The sequence below is a fragment of the Apodemus sylvaticus genome, chromosome 5 (assembly GCF_947179515.1).
Source record: "Apodemus sylvaticus chromosome 5, mApoSyl1.1, whole genome shotgun sequence".
Lineage (NCBI taxonomy): Eukaryota > Metazoa > Chordata > Mammalia > Rodentia > Muridae > Apodemus > Apodemus sylvaticus.
The window spans coordinates 15,651,421-15,675,591 of record NC_067476.1 but is presented as its reverse complement, the minus strand read 5'-3'; the positions used below and the strand labels follow the sequence as shown (position 1 = coordinate 15,675,591).

At 37.2% G+C, this 24,171-nt stretch overlaps 1 protein-coding gene across 1 annotated transcript in view; it reads left to right on the top strand.

The window, feature by feature from the left end:
• Window positions 1-742: 742 nt before the first annotated feature.
• Window positions 743-24,171, top strand: part of LOC127685301 (olfactory receptor 50-like) — a 34,386-nt gene continuing 10,957 nt past the window's right edge. The window contains exon 1 of the mRNA XM_052182361.1: window positions 743-1,231. Within this exon, the coding sequence (XP_052038321.1) occupies window positions 743-1,231 (489 nt within the window). The remainder of the gene's footprint in view (window positions 1,232-24,171) is intronic.

Here is a 24,171-nt window from a genome sequence, read left to right as displayed (position 1 = left end):
AGAAAAAAGAAATAAATGCCAGGTTAGCAACAGAGAAAAAAGCTGTAAATACATAGGTAACAGCCTTTGGCTTAAAAATCCAGGTTAAGAGGAAAATACCACATTTTCTTTCGCAAGGTATTTCTTTGGCTGGTATTATGGGAAGAACTCATAGCTCCTTACAAGTTGGGATTGGTATTTTATATTATTGACACAGGCTCATGCTTTTAATGCTTTGAACAACTGCATATCCTGCATTCAGTAATTCCCCATATGCTAGTATCTCACAGAACTTATGTACTTCCATGGGTTCCACTATCTGGATTTTATAGATGGGAAGACACCATTGGGCAGGTGCATTTGAAAAAGCTTAAAACACATAAAATCATTGAAATTGTGTTGAATTTTCAATTGACTGGTTTCAATTTATTCACTAATTCCTTAATTTAAAATTGTTTTGGTAAAATCCATGTATCTTGATCTGTCTCATCAAATAATTGAGTCTCATCGAATAATTGTTCTGATGGTTCATTGTTTCCCTCTGAAACACATTCTGTTTTTCCAAGTTATATCCCTTGCTAACCATTACTACCATATTACTCTGACAAATATCTCCATATTAAGGTTAAATAAGTTGTACTACGTGGTTTGAGCTAATGTTATTTTCAGTACTCATGATTTATAAAATGTTTCTACAATGCAATAATTAAATTTACTACTCTTTCCCATTTCTCTTGTTCACTCACAGCAGAAGACTAAGATCATGAGGAGAGATAATGAGAGTACAGTGTCTGAGTTCATCCTCCTGGGGCTCCCCATTCGAGCAGAGGACCAAGCTGTGTACTCTGCCCTGATCCTGGTCATGTACCTGACAACTGTGCTGGGGAACCTGCTCATCATCCTGCTCATCAGGCTGGACTCTCACCTCCACACCCCCATGTACTTCTTCCTCAGCCACTTGGCCTTCACAGACATGTCTTTCTCCTCAGTCACAGCTCCAAAAATGGTCATGAATATGCTAACACGAAGTCAGTCCATCTCATATGCTGGCTGCATTACCCAGGTATATTTCTTTTCATATTTTGGTGATCTCGAGAGCTTTCTTCTGACTTCAATGGCCTATGACAGGTATGTGGCCATCTGCCACCCTCTGCACTATTCACAAATTATGAGTGGGAACCTCTGTGTTCTTCTAGTAGTAATATCCATGGCCTCATCTACTGCCAATTCCCTTGTTCACACTCTACTCTTGGCACGTCTATCTTATTTTAGAGACAATATTGTCCCCCACTACTTCTGTGACCTGTCTACCTTGCTGAAGTTGTCCAGTTCTGACACCACCATCAATGAGCTGGTCATCCTTGTTTTAGGTAATGTGGTCATTACTCTGCCATTCATATGCATTGTGGTCTCTTATGGCCTCATTGGAGTCGCCATTCTGAAAACTCCCTCCATCAAGGGAATCTGCAAAGCCTTTTCCACATGTGGCTCTCACCTCTGTGTGGTTTCCTTGTACTATGGAGCTATCATTGGATTATATTGTGTCCCCTCATCTAATATCACTACAGAAAAGACTGCCATTGTGTCTGTGATGTACACTGCGGTCACACCCATGGTGAATCCCTTTATTTATAGTCTGAGGAATCAGGATATGAAAGGAGTACTGAGAAATATCCTGACAAGGAGAATTTGTTTGTAGTGATGGGCACAATCTTCTCTGTTAGCATCTGTACTTCCTTTTTCTTTCTCCATTCATCTTTTGTTCTGTCCGGGAAATTTTACAGGGCTCTCTTTCATTCACTCACTTCTTCCACAATTTTCATGTCTGTTTTTTATCTTACTGATATTCAGCATCTTCGGAAGGGTGCCTACAAAACTCCTTCATTTTTTCTTTCCCTTCCAAACATTTTACTTGTTTATATTGTCATTACCAAGTCTTCTTTATTATACAAGTTTTACCTTTTGCTCTCTAAAAGTGACAGAACTATTTTTTCTCTTAGTTTTATGATTTTTTTACATAATTTCATTAACATTTTATTAAATGTATTTATAGGGTGTGTGCATGTATGCACAAGCCATGGCACTTATATGGAGGTCAGAGGACAAATTGTGGAAATTGATTTTGTGCTTTAGCCATGTGAATCATGTGAGTTAAACTTGGATCATCAGGTTCAGTGACAAACTTTTTTACCCACTCAGCCATTCTTGTAGACTGACATATATTTTTAAGCTCACATTATAAAATTTACTATCAAATATAAACATTATTCCACTGCTAAGGATATTTACATTACTGTACAGCAGACTTCAGATCTTTTTTTTATTTTAAAAATGTATTTTTATTTGAAATTATGCCCATGTGTGTATATGTGTGGGTGGCTATATGAATCAAGGCATACACTGAGGTAATAGGTGTCAGATTCCACAGGAGCTGGGGCTATACAGGGGACTTCAAGCCACCCTATGTGGGTGCTGGGAATAAAACTGAAATCAAATTGCTTATGTAGGCTTATCTTTATGTAGACCACCGAATTTAATGTCACTAATTTTTTATTGATATATTTTTTATTTACATTTCAAATGATTTCTCCTTTTCTGGGTCCCCACTCCCTGCAAGTCCCATAAGCCCTCTTCCATCCCCTTGTTCTTCCATCCACCCCTTCCCACTTCCCTGTTCTGGAATTCCTCTATACTCTTGAACTGGGCATGTTACTTCCTGAGGACCCTGTTACACCACTACTGGGCATATATCCAGAGGATTCTTCAGCATGCGATAAGGACACATGCTCCACTATGTTCATAGCAGCCCTATTTGTAGTAGCCAGAAGCTGGAAAGAACCTAGGTGTCCTTCAATGGAGGAATGGATACAAAAAAAATGTGGTATATTTACACAATGGAGTACTATTCAGCCATTAGAAACAATGAATTCATGAAATTCTTAGACAAATGGATGGAGCTGGAGAACATCATACTAAGTACGTAACCCAGTCTCAAAAGATCAATCATGGTATGCACTCATTGATAAGTGGATATTAGCCTAGAAACTTTGAATACCCAGGACATAATCCACAAATTAAATGACGTCCAAAAAGAATGGAGGAGTGGCCCCTGGTTCTGGAAAGTTTTATGATTTATTATTATCTTTCATCTTATACTATAATCCGATTTTTTGCAGTAACTCTAATCACATTTACCCATTTAGTTTAGTATATTGATGCATTACCCACATGTATGTCTTTGTATTTTGTATGTGCTTATTGCCTGAAAAAGTCAGAGAGTGTCAGATCCTCTGAGAGTGGGCTTATAGATGGTTGTGAGCTATTATATGGATGAAGGAAATATAATCTAGGGCCCATGAGAGATAAGTCAATGCTCTTAATTGCTGAGCCATTTTTCTGTCCTTTATATTTATTTTTAAACTTCTGTAGTTGACACTCAAACATGGCAGAATTTTATTGGGTATGAAATGATGTTTTCATAATGACCTCATCAAAGAAAGTATATTAATTTACTCAAATATTTACCATATCCTAGCATGAAATACTTTATTCTAGCCCTTGTAATACTATAAAGTGTTTATAATCACTGCACAGTGTAAGCTATGATAACATTTTTTTTCTTACAGATATTTGTTACCTACTGAGCAACTTATGCCCATGTTCATTTCTTTTTTATCTGTAAACTTATCCATGTTTGTAAATAATTTTTTTATAGTTTGTATGTGTGGTAGTACTTAATTTGTTTTTGATAAGTGTTTGGACCTTGTCACTAACTAAAATGAAAATACATTGTACTCTATAAAAATATAAACAATGATAAGGATAAACCCTGTGTAGAGCATGAATGTCCTGGTAAGTTAGAGTAAACTGAAGCATCACACCTAGTTTTGAGATTTTGACATGAGCCTCTGTGGAAGGGAAGCTTTGGTTATGTGCAGTCTAAGAATACTCTGCTTTTCTGAGTTGGTGATGAAGAATGGGTAGATGGACAAGAGGAAATATAAAACTCTTCGATCAAGTTCAAGGAGTTCTGAAGAGCAGTTTAATCCAAATATATTTTATTATAAAGAGAAGAAAGACAGCTTTCTCAACTACAAAAATGTCACATCCCTTGAAGTGATTTCATCTTTGGTTCATGAGAATCATTCTCTGTGTAAGCACAGGGATTTAATTCAAATGATATTAGTTGATGGTATTATACACATGTAGCAGAGGAGAGTTTAATTCCTACTTAAATGCTTCTCAGATAGCATTTAGAAGAACTTCAACTCATGTGTGTATATCTCTGCAACTGTGTTAAATTTCTGCTACTTATTATTTTTAAAACAAGCAATATTTTATGCAGTTATTGGACATTTTATTTATAACATTAGAAATAACATTGTGCATTTCTGTACATGTGTTAGATAAGTGTGCTATATTATACATTTATATGTGTTCTACCAACTATTGACTAATATTCAAATATATGAACCTATAAGGTATATGTCATATACCTAAAACATTTTAAAAATAAGATTAAACAAAATACTCATTACTTTTTACACTTTAGCAGTAGAAAACAGTGTTGTTGATACTCTATTGGTCTCTCCTCAGTGGTATCATCCTATCTCTTGAAATTAACCAGTGTGTTCACTATTTTCAATATTTTCTTTAGAGTTGTAACAATTCTACATGGATTGTAGATTTTTTAAACTTACCTAGTCTAGTTTTTTGTTTTGTTTTATTAGAGAAAAGATTATATTTATTTTTCTTACACTTTTCTTTTTTATGTGCCATTGGCCCTGAAAGTAATTTTCTATATACGCAAACATTCCTCCAAGACAAAAATACAACAATTCTATTATTGATGCAGCTCTTCCTTTGACCTCTCAGGTCTGGGATGCTAACAGCCCTTTAGGTGAGGAGAGGATAAAGGTCAACCACCAGACTCTAATGAGAGGGTTTCCAAGAAGTTGCCTAAAGGCCAACAAATTTATATAAGGTAGGAAGGTTAATCAATGTAAGGATGAAGACTAAAGGCATTTCTTGAGGGGATACTGGAAGCTTACCACACATACATTCCTCTTGACCTGGAGGCAAGTAAAAGCCAATCTTGTTTAAACACATGAGTCTATAGGAGTCATATCTAACTAAACATAGCATAATAAAAGTACATTTAGTCCAACTTCAAAAGACCTCATAGTGCAGCAATCTCAACCATATTAAAAAAATCCAATATTCAAAGTCTCTTCTGAGATTCATACAATCACTTAACTGTAATCCCCAAAGCAAGGCAGAAAACCAGCTGGGCAAACTGCAAACTGCATTTCCATGACTGATGGCAAAGCAACCTGTAAATTTCTAACTGCTTTTCATTTTTGTTGACTACAACAAATGTCTTTCTCCTGAGATTATTTCACTCCCTATAAGCAGCTTTCCTCAGGAAACATCTCATAGTTCTGACATCTCAATATTTTGGGGTTCTCTAAGGCAAAGTCAATGTTACAGCTTCTTGTAACTATGTCTGGAATCTACACATGATATTATGGACTCCTCCACCTGGCTTGAGTTACATCTCCAGCTCTGCTCTCTGTAGCACTCTAGGCTCTAGTTAACTTCACTACATTGCTACAGCTGTTCTTGATGATCCTCCTATGGTACTACAATCTCCAATATACTATGGTCTTCTACTGCAATAGCCTATCATAGGCTCTCTTTATGGTACCATGCACCAAAATCTTTGCATGAGCACTTAAGTCCTGAGCCATCAACTGTAGCTGAGGCTGCACCTTAACCACGGCCTCCCTGACATCACACAGTGCCAAGCATCAATGGTTCTCCATGACCCCTTCATACCTTCAAAACCAGTACCAGCTTGGTGATTTTTATACATTATGAAGTCCTTCTGTAGCATGAGGTACAATGTTGACTATCTCTAGAACATAGATTCATTACATTCTCAGAAAGCACTTCCTGGATTTCAACTAAGTGATGCTGGTCTCTTCTTAATCACTGCCAATTCTTTGGCTCCAGCTAACTAACATCAATTGTCCGACTAGTCCCTTCTATTTTTGACTCTAAACTCAGAGAAAAGTAGTCTAACCTGTCAAGTTCTTCTACTTGTTGGCACTAGAACATGGGCTCCCTGTTCTCTTAGATTATCGACAGCTTTCTGTTTTCTAATTCTGTTATTGCCTAAGCTTGGCTGTCCTGGAATTTGCTCTGCAGACTAACCTTGATCTCAGAGCTATGCAATGCTGTCTTCTGAATGCTGGGATTAAAGACATGTACCACCATACATGAACCCTAGCTTTTCTGTATTTGGAACTTGCTTTATACCAGACTGACCTTGAACTCAGAGATTTACTTGGCTCTGTTTCATGAAATTAAAGATGTATACCACCATGCTTGGATGTAAACTTAGGTGGGAGGAATCTTGATCCAAAGCCACTACTCCCTTAATCTGTTTATCTCTTTGAACATAGGATTCAGCTCCACTGCACTTGCTGGTGACACTTTATTACATGAATGATGCATTTTATATTTTTTCCTGCTTGTTCCTTTTCATTTAAATGTTCTTCATATGAGTAAGCCAGAGAACAAAATCCCTTCGAGGATTTTTTTTTAAGCAGACTGTTAGTGCAATTAATATAAATGTCTTTACCTTAGACTCAAGTAGACTGTTCTGACAATGGCAAAAAGCAGCCAGATTCTTCATCAAAATATCAAAACAACCTCATGGCCACATTAAAAGTCTTCTCTGTAACACTGAGAGTTAGGCTTCCACAGTTCAAATCACCCTCTGAAAAAAAATTCTATATTTCTACTAGTATAAAACACTTAAACCATTGCACTGCTTTCCAAATCCAAAATCCAAAAAGTCAGATTCTTTCAAATGAAATATGGTTAGGCCTATCACAGAAATTTTCCACTCTTGATACCAGCTTGTCTCAGTTTTTGTTGTACTGCTGTGAACAGACACCATGTCTGAGGAACTCTTGAAAAGGACGACATTTAATTGTTGCTGGCTTAAAATTTCAGTCCAATATCATCAGGGTGGGAAACATAGCAGCACTGAAGCAAACTTGAGGCTGGAGGTACTGATAGTTCTACATCTTCATCTAAAGGCCTCTAGGAAAAGACTGGTTTTCAGGCAGCTAGGATGAGGGTCTTAAATCCATACACAGAGTGATACATTTCCTCAAACAAGGTCACACTTACTCCAACAAGGCTACACCTACAAATAGTGCCATTACCTAGGCTAAGCATACTCAAACTACCACAGACACCATGACCAAGGCAACTCTTATAAAACAACATTTAATTGGGGCTGAGGGAAAGGTTCATAGGTCAAGTCCATTATGATCAATGCAGAAAGCATGGCAGTATTGAGGAAGGCATGACCCTGAAGGAGACAAGAATTCTACATTTCCAGCCAAAAGCAAACAGAAGACTACCTTTCTCAGGCAGCTCGAAAGAATCTCTTAAAGCTCACCCCAACAGTGACACACTTCCTCCAACAAGACCATACCTACTCCAATGAGGCCACACTTCCCAACAGTGCTACTGCCTGCCTGAAGCATATTTAAATCACCAAAAGTAGTATATATGGAGCTTTAGGTAGCATTATTCTGTTTTCTGAGAAATTACCAAATTGATATCCCCAAATGGTTGTACAAGGGTGTAAACCAACTAGCAAATTAGGAGTGTTCATCTTGCTCTAAATCCTTGACAGTGTGTGCTATCATTTGAGTTTTTTACTTTAGAGATTCTGACTGGTTCAAGATGGAATGAAATCTAGAGTTGTCTTCATTTGCATTTCCCTGATGACTAAGGGCTTTCAACATTTCTTCAAGTGTGTCTAGTCCATAGGATATTCCTCTGTTGAGAATTCTCTGTTTAGCTCTGTACCCCATTTTTCAACTGTGTGATTTGGCCAGTGGGTGTCAAGCTTCTTGAGTTATTTATAAATTTTAGATATTAGCCCCCTGACATATGTAGCGTTGGTGAAGTTCCTTTCCAATTTTGTAAGCTGCCTTTTTGTAATATTGACACTGTCCTTTGCCTTATAGTAGTTATTCAGTTTCAAGAGATTCCATTTATCAAGTGTTGATCTTAGAACCTTAGCAGTTAACCTGTACCAGTAAGTTCAAGGCAATTCTCCACTTTCAATTCTATCAGATTTAGTGTATCTAGTTTTAGGTTGATGTCTGTAATGCAATTGGACTTGAGTATAGTGCAGAGCGATAAATATGAATCCATTTACATTTTTATACATGCAAGTATACACTGAGATCAATCCCATTTGTTGAAGATGCTTTCTTTTTTCCAATGTATGTTTCTTGTGCTTTCATTGTCAAACTCAAGTGTCCATATGTATGTGGGTTTATTTTGGGGTCTTCAATTTGATTCCATTTATCAATCTATCACTATAGCATTAGCATGCAGTTTTCACTACTATTGCTCTGTAGTAGAGCTTGAGGTCAGGAATGGTGATATCTCTAGAAGTTTTTAATATTGTTCATGATTGCTTTAGCTATAAAGTTGAGACTTGCTTTGTCAATGTCTCTAAAGTATTGTGTTAGAATTTTAATGGGAATTGAATTGAATCTGTAAATTCCTTTTGGTAAGATGTGAGAATCATACAGACCCATGAGCATGTAACATCTATCCATCTTCTGATGTCTTCCTCAATTTCCTTCTTCAACAACTCGAAGTTCTTGTCATATAGTTCTTTCACTTAGATGGTTAATTACACAAAGACATTTTATAGTATTTGTGACTAGTTTGAAAAGTACTGTTTCTATGATTTCTTTCTGAGCCCATTTATCATGTCTTTATAGAAAGGATAGTGATATCCTTGAATAAATTTTGTATCCAGCCAGATTTCTGAAGGAGGTTATCAGCTGTAGAGGTTCTTCGATAGAAATCTTGAGGTCTACAAATAGTGATACTTTAATAATTTGATAGACTTCCACACTAAAACCATCAGGGCCCTGCAATTTTGTGGGGGGGGGGGGTGGGGTTAGGAGACTTTTGATGACTGCTACTCTTTCCTTAAGGTTTTATACAGGTGATAAATAGTTTACCAGATATGGATTTAACTTTGGTAATTTGTCTCTGTTTAGAAAATTGTCCATTTCAGTAAGATTTTATATTTTTTTGGTAGCACAGCCTTTACAAAGAAGGCCCAAAGATTCTTTGAATTTCTTCAGTGTCTATTGTTATGCCTCCCTTTCATGTACACATGAACTCATGTGAAGATATACACAAACACACACACACACACACACACACACACACACACAAGCACAAACCAAATAGTTCAGAGAAAGCCGAATTCAACTTTCCAAACACTTGCTACTGTATGTTAGAGCAGAGACAACCACATCATGCTCTCTGTCAGCTACTCATCCATACATCCAACTAGTAAACTTACAAGCACTATGAGTACCACTGATGGCTAACTTCCTTTAAAAAAACAACCCTGAAATATGGATCTTTGACAAAGAAGCTACAACCATCCAGTGGAAAAAAGATAGCCTTTTCAACAAATGGTGCTGGTTGAACTGGAGGTCAGCATGCAGAAGAATACAAATCGATCCATTCTTATCACCTTGTACTAAGCTCAACTCCAAGTGGGTCAAAGACCTCCACATAAAACCAGACACACTGAAACTAATAGAAAAGAAATTGGGGAAGAGCACTGAGCACATAGGCACAGGGGAAAATTTAGTGAACAGAACAGCAATAGCTGATGCTCTAAGATCAAGAATTGACAAATGGGACCTCATAAAATCACAAAGTTTCTGTAAAGCAATGGACACCGTCAAAAGGACAAAAACTTTTGTCAAAGTTGTCAAAATGGCAATCAACAAATTGGGAAGAGATCTTCACGAACCCTACATCTGACAGAGGGCTAATAGCCAATATATGCAAAGAACTCAAGAAGGTAGACTCCAGAGAGCCAAATAACCCTATTAAAAAGGGGTACAGGGCTAATCAAAGAATTTTCACAGAGGAATATCGAATGGCTGAGAAGCACCTAACGAAATAATCAACATCCTTAGTCAACATGGAAATGACTCTTACCATTAAGATTTCACCTCTTACCAGTAAGAATGGCTAAGATAAAGAACTAAGGAAATAGCAGGTGCTGGAGAGGATGCAAAGAAAGAGGAACAGTCCTTCTTTGCTGATGGGATTGCAAGCTGATAAAGCCACTCTGGAAATCAGTATGGCAGTTCCTCAGAAAACTGGACATAATACAACAGGAGGACCCAGGTATACAACACCTGGGTCTATACCCAGAAGATTCTCTGACATGTAATAAGTGTCCCGACCCGCAGGACAGTCAACAGGGTTCCTGGAACTACCTAGGGAAATGTGAGAGACAAGAGACACAACAGATGGACAGCAAGTCAGTATTCTGATCAAGCTGTCAAATTTTATTTTTTACACAAGCCAAATTAAAGGGAAGGGTAAAGGTGTAGGGAGGGGTCAAGGGGTAACAATCTCAGGGGGCTGGCATCATTTCTTTTTTATTTTTACAATATTTGTATAACTTTATTTTAAAAAATAACTATATACAGCATACAGATATATGACTACATAGAATAATTAATCAAGTAAAATAATGTCCCAATGATGATGATTATTTGGCTAACATGTCCCTCTACCCAACATACTCCCACCTCCCCACCACCCACCCCCATCTGTTTCCCTGTGTTGGGGCCTCTATTGAGCCTTTACCTGACCAAAGACCACTCCTCCCACTGACACCCAACAAGGCATTACTCTGCCACATTTTTGGCTGGAACCATGTGTACCCCTTGGCTGATGGTTCAGTCCCTGGGAGTCTTGGGGTATCTGGGACTTAATGTTTTGCTGCATATAAGAAACCCACCCCAGTAACAAAGAGAGTCACTATTTTAGAGTCAAAGGTTAGAAAACAATTTTCCAAGCAAATGGTCCCAAGAAACAAGCTGGAGTTGCCATTCTTATAGTGGATAAAAGTAACTTTTAACCAAAAGTGGTCAAAAAAGATAAGGAGGGACACTGGTAAAGGAAAAGTCTACCAAAATGAACTCTCAATTCTGAACATCTATGCTCCAAACACAAGGGCACCCAAATTCATAACAGAAACTTTACTAAAGCTCAAAGCACACATTGTACCCCACACAATAATAGTGGGAGACTGCAATACTCCACTGTCAAAAATGGACAAATCATGGAACCAGAAACTAAACAGAGATACAGTGAAACTAACTGAAGTTATGGACCAACTGGATCTAACATATTTATAGAACATTCCACCCTGAAGTAAAAGAATACACCTTCTTCTCAGCACCTCATGGTACCTTCTCCAAAACTGACCATATAATTGGTCACAAAACAGGCCTCAACAGATATAGAAATATTTAAATTATTCCATGTACCTTATCAGATCACCATGGCTTAAGGCTGGTCTTAAGCTCAAACAAAAGCAATGGAAAACACACATACACATGAACTTTGAACAATGCTCTTCTCAATGATAGCTTGCGCAAGGAAGAAATAAAGAAAGAAATTAGAGACTTTTTAGAATTCAATGAAAATGAAGACACATCATACCAAAATTTATGGGACACAATGAAAGCAGTGCTAAGAGGAAGACTCAGCTCTGTGTGCCTCCAAAAAGAGAATGGAGAGAGCTTACACTAACAGCTTGACAGTGCACTTGAAGGCTCTAGAACAAAAGAAAGCAAATGCCCACAAGAGGAGTAGATGACAGGAAATAAACTTAGAGCCAAAATCAACCAAGCAGAAACAAAAAGAACTATACAAATAATCAACAAAACAAGGAGCTGGTTCTTTGAAAAAAAATCAACAAAATAGATAAACCCTTAACCAGACTAACCAGGGGGCATGGAGACAGTATCCAAATTAATAAAATCAGAAATGAAAAGGGAGACATAACAACAGAAACTGTGGAAATTCAAAAAAATCATAAGATCCTACTACAAGAGTTTATACTCAAGAAAGTTTGATAACCTGGATGAAATGAATATATACCAGGTGCCAATGTTAAAACAGGATCAGATAAACCATCTAAATAGTCCCATAAGCCCTGAGGAAATAGAAGCAGTCATTAATAGTCTCCCTTCAAAAAAAAAAAAAAAAAAACCAGGACCAGATGGGTTTAGCAGGGAATTCTTCAGATCTTCAAAGAAGAGTTAATACCAATACTCGTCAAACTTTTCCACAAAATAGAAACTCAAGGAACACTACCCAACTTGTTCTGTGAAGCCATAATAACACTTATACCTAAACCAAACAAAGACCAAACAAGGAAGGAGAACTTCAGACCAATATCCCTAATGAACATTAATGCAAAAATACAGAACAAAATCCTGGCCAACCCAATCCAAAAATGCATCAGAACTATAATTCACCACGATCAAGTAGGGTTCATCCCCAGGGATGCAGGGATGGTTCAATATATGGAATTCCATCAATGTAATTTATTACATAAACAAACTAAAGGGAAAAAAAACCACATGGTCATTTCATTAGATGCTGAAAAGGTTTTTGACAAAATTCAGCATCCCTTCATGATAAAAGTCTTGGAGAGATCAGGAATCCAAGGCCCATACCTAAACATAATGAAAGCAATATACTGCAAACTGGTAGCCAGCATCAAACTAAATGGAGAGAAACTTGAGGCAATCCCACTAAAATCGGGGACCAGACAAGGCTACCCACTCTCTCCCTATCTATTCACTATACTACTTGAATTCCTAGCCAGAGCAATCAGGCAGCAAATAGAGGTCAAAGGTATACAAATTGGAAAGGAAGAAGTCAAACTATCACTATTTGCAGATATTATGACAGTATACTTAAGCGACCCTAAGACTTCCACCAGAGAACTCCTACAGCTGATAAACAACTTCAGCAAAGTGGCTAGATATAAAACCAACTCAAGCAAATAAGTAGCCTTCCTCTACTCAAAGGATAAACAAGATGAGAAAGAAATTATGGAAATGGCACCCTTCACAATAGTCCCAAATACTATTTCATACCTAGGTGTGACACTGATGAAGCAAGAGAAGGGTCTATATGACAAGAACTTTAAGCCTCTGAAGATAGAAATGGAAGAAAACCCCAGAAGATGGAAAGATCTCCCATGTTCATGAATTGGCAGATCAATATATTAAAAAATGGCCATCTTGCTGAAAGTAATCTCCAGATTCAATGCAATCCCCATCCAAATTCCATATCAATTCTTCATAGATCTAGAAAGAGCAATTATATTTTTAACTTTTGTAGTTGACACTCAAAGTGACAGAATTTTATAGATTATGATGTGTTTTCATAATATCCTCATCAAAGAAAGTATATTAATTTACTCAAATATTTACCATGTCTTAGCATGAAATTCTTTATTGTAGCCTTTGGAATAATATTTAGTGTTTATAATCACTACACAGTGAAAGAAATGAAAACATTTATTTTTCTTACCATAATTTGGTACCGACTGACCAACCTATGCTCATGTTTGTTTCTTATTTTATCTATAATCTTATCCAGTTCTGTAAATAAATATTTTATAATTTGTATGTTTGGCAGTACCCAATTTGTTTTTGATAAGTGCTTACCCCTGGTCACAAACTAAAGTAAAAATACACTATAAAAATTTTTTTACACTCTGTAAAAAATACAAACAAAGATAAAGTCAAATCCTGTGTGGAGCATGAATGTCATTGTACGTTAGAGTGAAGTGAAACATCACACCTAGTTTTGAGAGTTTGACATGAGCCTCGGGGGGCTGGGGGAAGCTGTAGTTATGTGCAGAGTCTAAGGAGACTCTGCTTTTCTCAGTGGGTGATGAAGAATGGATAGATGGACACCAGAAAATATCAAAAGTCTTCAATCAAGTTAAAGAGCAGTTTAATACAAATTTATTTTATTGTAAAAAGAAGAAAGGCAGCTCCTTGCTCAACTATAAAAATGTCACATCTGTTGAAGTGATTTCACCTTTGGTCCATGAGAATCATTATCTGTGAACAAATAGGGATTTAATTCAATTGATATTAGTTGTTGGTATTACAGATATGTAGACAAAGTAGCAGATGAAATTTTAATATCTACTTAAATGATGCTCAGCAAGCATTTAGCAGAACTTCAGCTAATGTGAGTGTGTGCATCTCCACAACTGTGTTAAATTTCTGCTACTTATTTTTAAAACAAGAAAATTTTATACAGTTATTGGACATTTTATTTAGAATATTAGAAATAATGTTCTGCATTTCTATACATGTGTTACATGTGTGTGCTGTATTATACATTTATGTGTGTTATACCAACTATGGAACAATATTCAAATATATGAGTCTATAAGGTATATGTCATATAACTAAAAAATGTTAATAATAAGATTAAACAAAATACTCATTAACTTCTACTCTTAAATGGTAGAAAACTGTCAGTGTTTTTGATGCTCCATTGGTATCTCCTCAGTGGTATCATATTATCTCTTGAAGTTCACCAGAGTGTTGACTATTTTCAAAATTTTCCTTAGAGTTGTAACAGTTCTACATGGATTGCAGATTGCTCAAATTTACCTAGTCTAGTGTTTTGTTTTGTTTTGTTTTGTTTTAATGAAAAATGACTATATTTATTCTTCTTATACTTTGATTTTTTTGTGTGTGCCATTGGCTCTGAAAGTAATTTTCTATATTAAACTTCCTGGCCCCTATAGACTTTTTAAAACATATGAGTCTATGGGGGCCACACCTAAATGTAGCATAATAAGAAATACATTTATTAAAACTTCAAAAGACCCCATATGACAGTAGTCTCAACAATATTAAAAGTTCAGTGTTCAAAGTCGGTTCTGAGATTCATACAATCTCTTAACTGCAATCCTCAAAGCAAGGCAGAAAGCCAGCTGGGCAAACTACAAACTCCGCCATTTCCATGACTGATATCAAAGCAGTCATCAGATTTCCAACTGCTTTACATCTTTGTTGACTACAACAAATTTCTTTCTCCTGAAATGGTTTCACTCCCTATAAGCAGCTTTTCTCTGCAGATATCTCATAGCTCTGACATCTCAAAATTTTGGGGGTCTCTAAGGCAACATCAATGTTACAGCTTCTTGTTCTTATACCTGGTATCTATAAATGATATTCTTAGCTCCTTCTAAGGGCTTGAGTTACATAGCCAGCTCTGCTCTCTGTAGTATTCTAGGCTCTGGTAAACTCCACTTCGTTGATCCTCCTATGGTACTGCAATCACCAATACACTATGGTCTTCTACTGTAACTAGGCTTCACCAATAGCCTGTCATAGGCTATCTTCATGGTGCCAAGTCCCAACATCTTTGCATGAGCACTTTAGTCCTGAACCATCAAATGCAACCGTGGCTGCACCTTCATCAGGGCCTTCCCTGGCATCTCACAGTGCCAAACATCAACTACTCCCCATGATGCCATCATACCTTTGAAACCAGTACTGAGTGAATTTTATATATTACAAAGTCTTTCTATAGCATGAGGTACAACCTTGACTATCCCTGGAACACAGCTCCTTTGTGCTCTTGGAAAACACTTCCTGGATTTCACTTCAGTGATGCTGGTCTCTTCTTAAAACTTTTTTTTTTAATTTTGATTTTTCAAGACAGAGTTTCTCTGTGTAGCCCTGGCAAACTTGGAAATCACTCTATAGACAAGACTGGCCTTGAACTCAGAAATCTGCCTGCAACCGCTTCCCAAATGCTGAGATTGAAGGCATGCATCACCACTGCCCAGCTGATGCTGGACTCTTCTAAACCACTGCCACTTTCTTAGCTCCAGCTAAATAACATCAATTGTCCCAGTAGTCCCTTCTATTTTTGACTCTAAAGTCAGAGCCAAACTGCTGAACCTGTTGAGTTCTTCTTCTTGTTGGACCTAGAACATGCATCCCATGTTCTATTAGATTATCAACAGCTTTTTGTCTTCCAACTCTATTACTGCCTTCATAACTTCTATTAGTTTCACTGTGTCTCTGTTTCTGTTTCCAAGATCTGTCCATTGCTAAGAATGGGGTGTTGAAATCTTCCACTATTATTGTGTGGGGTGTGATGTGTGCTTTGAAATTTAGAAAAGTTTCTTTCATGAATGTGGGTACCCATGCATTTGAAGTCTAGAAGTTCAGAATTGAGAATTCATCTTGGTTGATTATTTCCTCAGACCAATATGAAGTGCCCTTTCTTATTTTTACTTCATGATAACTTTTTTTTTATCAAATAGAATTGACTTTTAACCTAAAGTTGAAACAAGAAGTGGCAATCACTTTTCCTGATTATCTCTTAATATCAATGGACTCAATTACCCAATAAAAAGACATAAACTAACAGACTAGATACATAAACAGGATCCAGCATTTTGCTGCATACAGGAAATGCCCCTCACTGACAAAGAGAAGCAGTACCTCATAGAAAAAGTGGGAAAATTTTTTCCAAGCAAACTTTTTCTATGAGGTAATGAAAGTTTGACTTCTTCCTTTCCAATTTGTATCCCTTTGACCTCCTTATGTTGTCAAATTGCCCGAGCTAGTACCTCAACTACAATATTGAAAAGATAAGGAGAAAGGGGGCAGCCTTGTCTAGTCCCTAATTTCAGTGGGATTGCTTCAAGTTTCTCTCCATTTAGTTTGATGCTGGCTACCGGTTTGCTGTATATTGCTTTTACTATGTTTAGGTATGGGCCTTGAATTCCTGTTCTTTCCAAGACTTTAAGCATGAAAGGATGCTGAATTTTGTCAAATGCTTTTTCAGCATCCAATGAAATGACCATGTGGTTTTTTTCTTTGAGGTTGTTTATGTAGTGGATTGCATTGATGGATTTCCTTATATTGAACCAACCCTGCATCCCTGGAATAAAGCCTACTTGATCATTGTGGATGATCATTTTTATGTGTTCTTGGATTCGGTTGGCAAGAATTTTATTGAGTTTGCATCAGTGCTCATAAGGGAAATTGGTCTGAAGTTCTCTTTCTTTGTTGGATCTTTGTGTGATTTTGGTATCAGCGTAATTATAAATTCATAGAAGGAATTGTGTAGTGTTCCTTCTGTTTCTATTTTGTGGAATAGTTTGAAGAGTATTGGTGTTAGGTCTTCTTTGAAGGTCTGATAGAATTCTGCACTGAAGGCATCTGGTCCTTCGCTTTTTTGGGGGGGTTGGAAGGCTTTATATGACCCCTTCTAATTCTTAAGGGGTTATGGGACTGTTTAGATGATCTATTTGGTCCTGATTTAATTTTGGTATTTGGTATCTGTCTAGGAAATTGTCCATTTCCTCCAGATTCTCCAGTTGTGTTGAATATAGGCTTTTGTAGTAGGATCTGATGATTTTTTTGAATTTCCTCAGTTTCTGTTGTTATATCTCCCTTTTCATTTCTAATTTTCTTAATTTGGATACTTTCTCTGTGCCCTTTGGTCAGTCTGGCTAAGGGTTTATCTATCTTGTTGATTTTCTCAAAGAACCAGCTCCTGGATTCGTTGATTTTTGTATGGTTCTCTTTGTTTCCACTTGACTGATTTCATCCCTGGGTTTGATGATTTCCTTTCTTCTATTCCTCCTGGGGGAATTGGCTTCTTTTTGTTTCAGGGCTATCAGGTGTGTCCTTAAGTTGCTAGTCTATGCTCTCTCCATATGCTTTTTGGAGGCACGCAGGTCTATGACTTTTTCTCTTACCACTGCTTTCACTGTGTCCCAAAGATTTGGGTATGTTGTGCCTTCATTTTCATTAAATTCTAAAACGTCTCTGATTTCTTTATTTATTTCTTCTTTGGCCAAGGTGTCATTGAGTAGAGTATTGTTCAGCCTCCATGTGGATGTGGGCTTTCTGTTGATTTTGTTGCTATTGAAGACCACTCTTACTCCATAGTGATCTGATAGGAAGCATGGGATTAGTTCGATCTTTTTATATTTGTTGAGGTCTGTCTTGTGACCAATTATATGGTTGATTTTGGAGAAGGTACCATGGGGTGCTGAGAAAAAGGTATATTCTTTTGTTTTAGGGTGAAATGTTCTATAAATATCATTCAAGTCCAATTGGTCCAAAGCTTCAATTAGTTTTATTGTGTCCCTGTTTAGTCTCTGTTTTCCTGATTGGTCCATTGAGGAGAGTGGAGTGTTGAAGTCACCCACAATTATTGTTAGGTACAATGTGTGCTTTGAGCTTTAGTAAAGTTTCTTTTACGAATGAGGGTGCCCTTGCATTTGGCACATAGATGTTCAGAATTGAAAGTTCTTCTTGGTGGATTTTTCCTTTAAGCAGCATGAAGTGTCCTTCTGTATCTCTTTTGATGACTTTAGGTTAAAAGTAAATTTTATCTGATATTAGAATGGCTACTCCGGCTCGTTTCCTGAGACCATTGGCTTGTAAAATTGTCTTCCAGCCTTTTACTATAAGGTAGATTTTGTTTTTGACATTGAGGTGTGTTTCCTGCATGCAGCAAAATGCAGGGTCCTGTTTACGTATCCAGTCAGTTAGTCTATGTCTTTTTATTGGGGAGTTGAGTCCATTGATGTTAAGAGATATTAAGGAATAGTGATTATTACTTCCTGTCATTTTCAATGTTATTTTTATATTTGAGTGGTTATCTTCTTTTGGGTTTGATGAAAGAAGGTAACTATCTTGCTTTTTCCAGGGTGTCGTTTCCCTCCTTGTATTGGAGTTTTCCTCTTATTATTTTTTGTAGGGCTGGGTTTGTGGAAAGATACTGTGTAAATTTGGTTTTGTCATGGAATATCTTGGTTTCTCCATCTATTGTGATTGAGAGTTTTGCTAGGTATAGTAGTCTTGGCTGACATTTGTGTTCTCTTAGAGTCTGCATGAGATCTCCCCAGGATCTTCTAGCTTTCATGGTCTCTGGTGAGAAGTCTGGTGTGATTCTGATAGATCTTCCTTTATATGTTACTTGGCCTTTTTCTCTTGCTGCCTTTAATATTCTTTCTTTGTTTAGTACATTTGGGGTTTTGATTATTATGTGACGAGAGGTATTTCTGCTCAGGTCCAGTCTGTTTGGAGTTCTGCAGGCTTCTTGTATATTCATGGGCATCTCTCTTTAAGTTGGGAAAGTTTTCTTCCATAATTTTGTTGAAGATATTTGCTGGCCCTTTCAACTATAAATCTTCACTCTCATCTATACCTATAATCCTTAGGTTTGGTCTTCTCATTGTGTTCTGGATTTCCTGGATGTTCTGGGATACAAGCTTTTTGCATTTTGCATTTTCTTTGTTGAGTCAATGGTTTCTATGGTATCTTCAGCATCTGAGATTCTTCCATCTCTTGTATTCTGTTGTTTATATTTGCATCTATGGCCCCTGATTTCTTCTCAAGGTTTTCTATCTCCAAAGTTGTCTCCCTTTGTGATTTCTTAGTTGTTTCTACTTCTGATTTTAGATCCTGGATGGTTTTGCTTAGCTCCTTCACTTGCTTATTTGTGTTGTCCTGTAATTCTTTAAGAGATTTTTGTGTTTCCTCTTTCATGACTTCTGCTGTTTGACTCACTTTCTCCTGCATTTCTTTAAGTTTTGTGTGTGTGTGTGTGTGTGTGTGTGTGTGTGTTTCTTCTTTATTGGCTTCTATCTCTTGAGCCTTATTCTCCTGAATTTCTTTAAGTGATTGTTGTGTTTCCTCTTTCATGACTTCTGCTGTTTGACTCACTTTCTCCTGCATTTCTTTAAGTTTGTGTGTGTGTGTGTGTGTGTGTGTGTGTGTGTGTGTGTGTGTTTCTTCTTTATTGGCTTCTATCTCTTGAATCTTATTCTCCTGAATTTCTTTAAGTGATTGTTGTGTTTTCATTATACAAGTTTCTAGCTTTTTCATGTTCCCCTGTATTTCTTTAAGAGATTCATTTATGTCCTTTTTGTGTTCTTCTAGCAGCATCATGAACAGTGATTTTAAATCCAAATCTTGTTTTTCTGGTGTGTTTTTGTAACCAGGACTTGCTGATGTTGGAGAGTTTGGTTCAAATGCTGCCATATTGCCTAGATTTCTGTTAGTAGCATTCCTGCATTTGCCTTTTGCCTTCAGGCTTAGACCCCCCATGATGTTGGCCTCAGGTTATATTTGCATACTTCAATCTGTCTGAATTCTTTGGAGCCCGAAGTCAAAGATGTTGGAGAGTCTCTCATAACTGACTGTCTGGAGGCAGAGTTCTGATGTGATGTGCTCAGTTCTTGGGTGCACCCCCAGAGATCTAAAGCTAGGGTGCTAGAGTACCTAGTGATGCTCTTCTTTCAAAGTCACCACTCCCTTAATCTGTTTATCTCTTTGAACAGAGGATTCAACTCCACTTCACTTGCTAGTGACCCTTTATTACTTGAATCATGTATTTTATATTTCTCTTCTTCAGTTTGTGCCTTTTCATTTAAATGCACTTCATAAGATTAAACCAGAGAACATAATCTCTTCTGTTTTTTTTTTAGATGATCTTTGTCAATGCAATTAATATAAATGTCTTTACCTTAGATTCAAGTAGGCTGTTTTTACAATGACAAAAAGCAGCCACATTCTTTCTCAAAACATAACAGTCTCTTGGCCACATATTAAAATTCTTCTCTTTAACACTGAGAATCAGGCTTCCACAGTTTGAATCACCCTCTGAAACAAAGTTATTATATATTCCTACTAGTATAGCCCACTTAAACCATTTCATTGCTTTCCAAATGCAAAGTCCAAAAATTCAGATTCTTCCAAACAAAACATAGTTAGGCCTACCTAACACAGAAATACCACACTCTTGGTACCAACTTCTGTCTCAGGTTGGGTTTTACTGCTGGGACAATCGCAGCATCAAAGCAGACTTGGGGCTGGAGGTGCTGATATTTCTACATCTTCATCTGAAGGCCTCTAGGGAAAAACTGATTTTCAGGCATCTAGGATGAGAGTATTAAAGTCTATACACACAGAGACAAACTTCCTTGCACAAGGTCAGACTTACTCCCATAAGGCTACAAGTACAAATAGTGCTAATCCCTACACCAAGCATATTCAAACGACTACAGACACCATGACCAAGGCAACTCTTCTAAAAGACAGCATTTACTTGGGAGCTGAGGTACAGTTTCATAGGTTTAGTCCATAATCAATGCAGAAAGCATGGCAGAATTGAGGCAGGCATGACCCTGGAATAGGGGAGAGTTCTACATTTCCTACCAAAATCAAAGAGAAGACTAGCTTTCTCAGTCTGCTAGGCAGAATTTCTCAAAGCTCACCCCCACAGTGGCACACTTCCTCCAACAAGACCATACCTATTCCAATAAGGCCACACTTCCCAATAGTGCTACTCCCTGCCCCAAGCATATGGGACGTGAGGTAGCACTTTTCCATTTTCTGAGAAATCACCAAATTGATTTCCTCAAATGGTTGTACAAGGGTTCAAACCAACTAGCAATGTTGGAGTGTTTCTCTTGCTCTACATCATTGACAGTGTGTGCTACCATTTGAGATTTTGAATTTAGACATTCTGACTGGTGCAAGATAGAATAGAATCTAGAGTTGTTTTCATTTACATTTCCCTGAGGACTAAGGACTTTCAACATTTTTTCAAGTGTGTCTAGTCCATAGGATATTCCTCTGCTGAGAATTCTCTGTTTAAATCTATACCCCATTTTTCAACTGTGTGATTTGGCATGTGGGTGTCAAGCTTCTTGAGTTCTTTCTGAATTTTAGATATTAGCCCTCTGGCATGTAGGGTTGGGGAAGATCCTTTCCAAATTTGTAAGCTTCCTTTTTGTCCTGTTGAGACTGTCCTTTGCCTTATAGTAGCTTTTCAGTTTCAAGAGGTTCCATTTATCAAGTGTTGATTTTAGAACCTTAACCTTTAGCTTATACTAATGAGTTCAAGGTAATTCTCTACTTTCTGTTCTATCAGATTCAGTGTATCCAGTTGAAGTCTGTGATTCAATTGGACTTGGGTACAGTGCAGTGTGATAGGTATGGATCCATTTTTATACATGCAGGAATCCAATTTAGATCAATACCATTTGTTCAAGATGCTTTCTTTTTTCCATTTTTTTTTTTGCCTTCTTAGTCAAATTCAGGAGTCCATATGCATGTGGGTTTATTTTCGGGTCTTCAATTTTATTCCATTCATCAATCTGTTACTTTAGCAGTACCATGCATTTTTCGTTACTATTACTCTGTAGTACAGCTTGAGGTCAGGAATGGTGATACCTCTGGAAGTTTCTCATATTGTTTATGATTGTTTAGCTATCAAGTTGGGAATTGCTCTGTCAAGGTCTGTAAATTATTGCATTGGAATTTTAATTGTATTGGGAATTGAATTGAATTTGTAAATTGCTTTTGGTAAGATGTGCATTTTCACTATGTTTATCTTAAAGATCCATGAGCATGGAACATCTATCCATCTTCAGATTTCTTCCTCAATTTCCTTCTTCAGCAATTTGAAATTCTTGTCATATAGTTCTTTCACTTGTATGGTTAGTTATACCAAAATACTTTCAATTATCCGTGGCTATTGTGAAACATGTTGTTTCTCTAATTACTTTCTGAGCCCATTTATCATTTCATTATAGAAGGACTACTGATATCCTTGAATAAAATTTGCATCCAGCCAGATTGCTGGAGGTGTTTTTTGGCTGTAGAGGTTCTTTGATAGAAATCTTGAGGTCTGCAAATAGCAATACTTTAATAGTCTGGTAGACTTTCGCACTAAAACCATCTGCTCCTGCACATTTTTTGGTGAGGAGACTTTTGATGACTGCTCCCATTTCCTTAGGGTTTTATAGAGCTTTTAAAATAGTTTAACAGATCTGGATTTAACTTTGGTAAGTGATCTCTGTTTAGAAAATTCTCCATTTCAATTAGATTTCCAAATATTTATAATTCAGACTTTTAAAACAATACCCAATGATTCATTCTTTGAATTTCCTCACTGTCTATTGTTATGTCTCCATTTCCCTTTTTGATTTTATTTGGATATCGTCTCTTGTCTTTTGTTAAGTTTAGCTAAGAGTGTGTCTATCTTATTGATTTTCTCAAAGAACCAGCTTTTGGTTTAGTTGATTCTTTGTATTGTTTTTAACTGATTAAGGTTACTGCCAATTTTGATTATTTCCTGACTTCTACTCAGGAAATGTACTTTGATTATTTTGTGGAGGGAGGATTTTCTTTTCTGGTCCAGTCTAATTTCTGATGTATAGGCTTCTTGTACATTTATAGGCATCTCTTCCTTTAGTTTGGGACTGTTTTCTTCTGTGATTTTGTTAAGAATATTTTCTGGACCTTGTAATCAGAACACTTTGCCCTTTTAATTAATTAACAATTCAGCCATTGCCTACCCATGCAGGCCCCTTCCCATGATTCCACATCCCATTACTTCTACCTTGTCTCTGAGAGGATGCGCCCCCCCTCCCTTCACCAGGCCTCCCGACTCCCTGGAGCCTCAAATCTCTCAAGGATTCTGCACAGCTTCTCCCACTGAGCTCACACCAGGCAGTCCCCTACCATATATGTGTTGGGGGCCTCGAATTGCCTGGTTTTTACCTTCTTCTATTTCTTTTCTTTTCTTTCTTTTCTTTTTCTTTTTTTGCTGTCATGTTTTTTTAATTTTTTTCTTTTCTATATTCTTTGTTTTCATTCTGAATGCTTTCCCCTTTCCCAGTTGCCCCCTCCCCATCGGTCTCATAAGCCCTCTTCCTCCCCCCCTTGCCCATTTCCCAATCACCCCCCCTCCCATTTCCCTGTCCTAGTGTTCCCCTACAATGCTGGATGAACTCCTTTCAGAACCAGGGCCCTCTCTTTCCCTCTTCTTGGGTATCATTTGATATGCTATGTCTTAAGAATTCAGAGCTTCTGGACTAATTAGTATCCACTTAGCCATGATTGCATTCCAAGTGTATTCTTATGTGATTGGGTTACCTCACTTAGGATGATATTTTCCAGTTCCAACAATTTGCCTAAGAATTTCATGAATTCATTGTTTTTAATTGCTAAGTAGTATTCCATTGTGTAAATATACCACATTTTCTGTATCCATTCCTCCATTGAGGGATATCTGGGTTCTTTCCAGCTTCTGGCTATTATAAATAAGGCTGCTATGAACATAGTGGAGCATGTGTTCTTATTGCATGCCGGGGAATCCTCTGGGTATATGCCCAGTAGAGGTATAGCAGGGTCCTCCAGAAGTGTCATGTCCAGTTTTCTGGGGAAC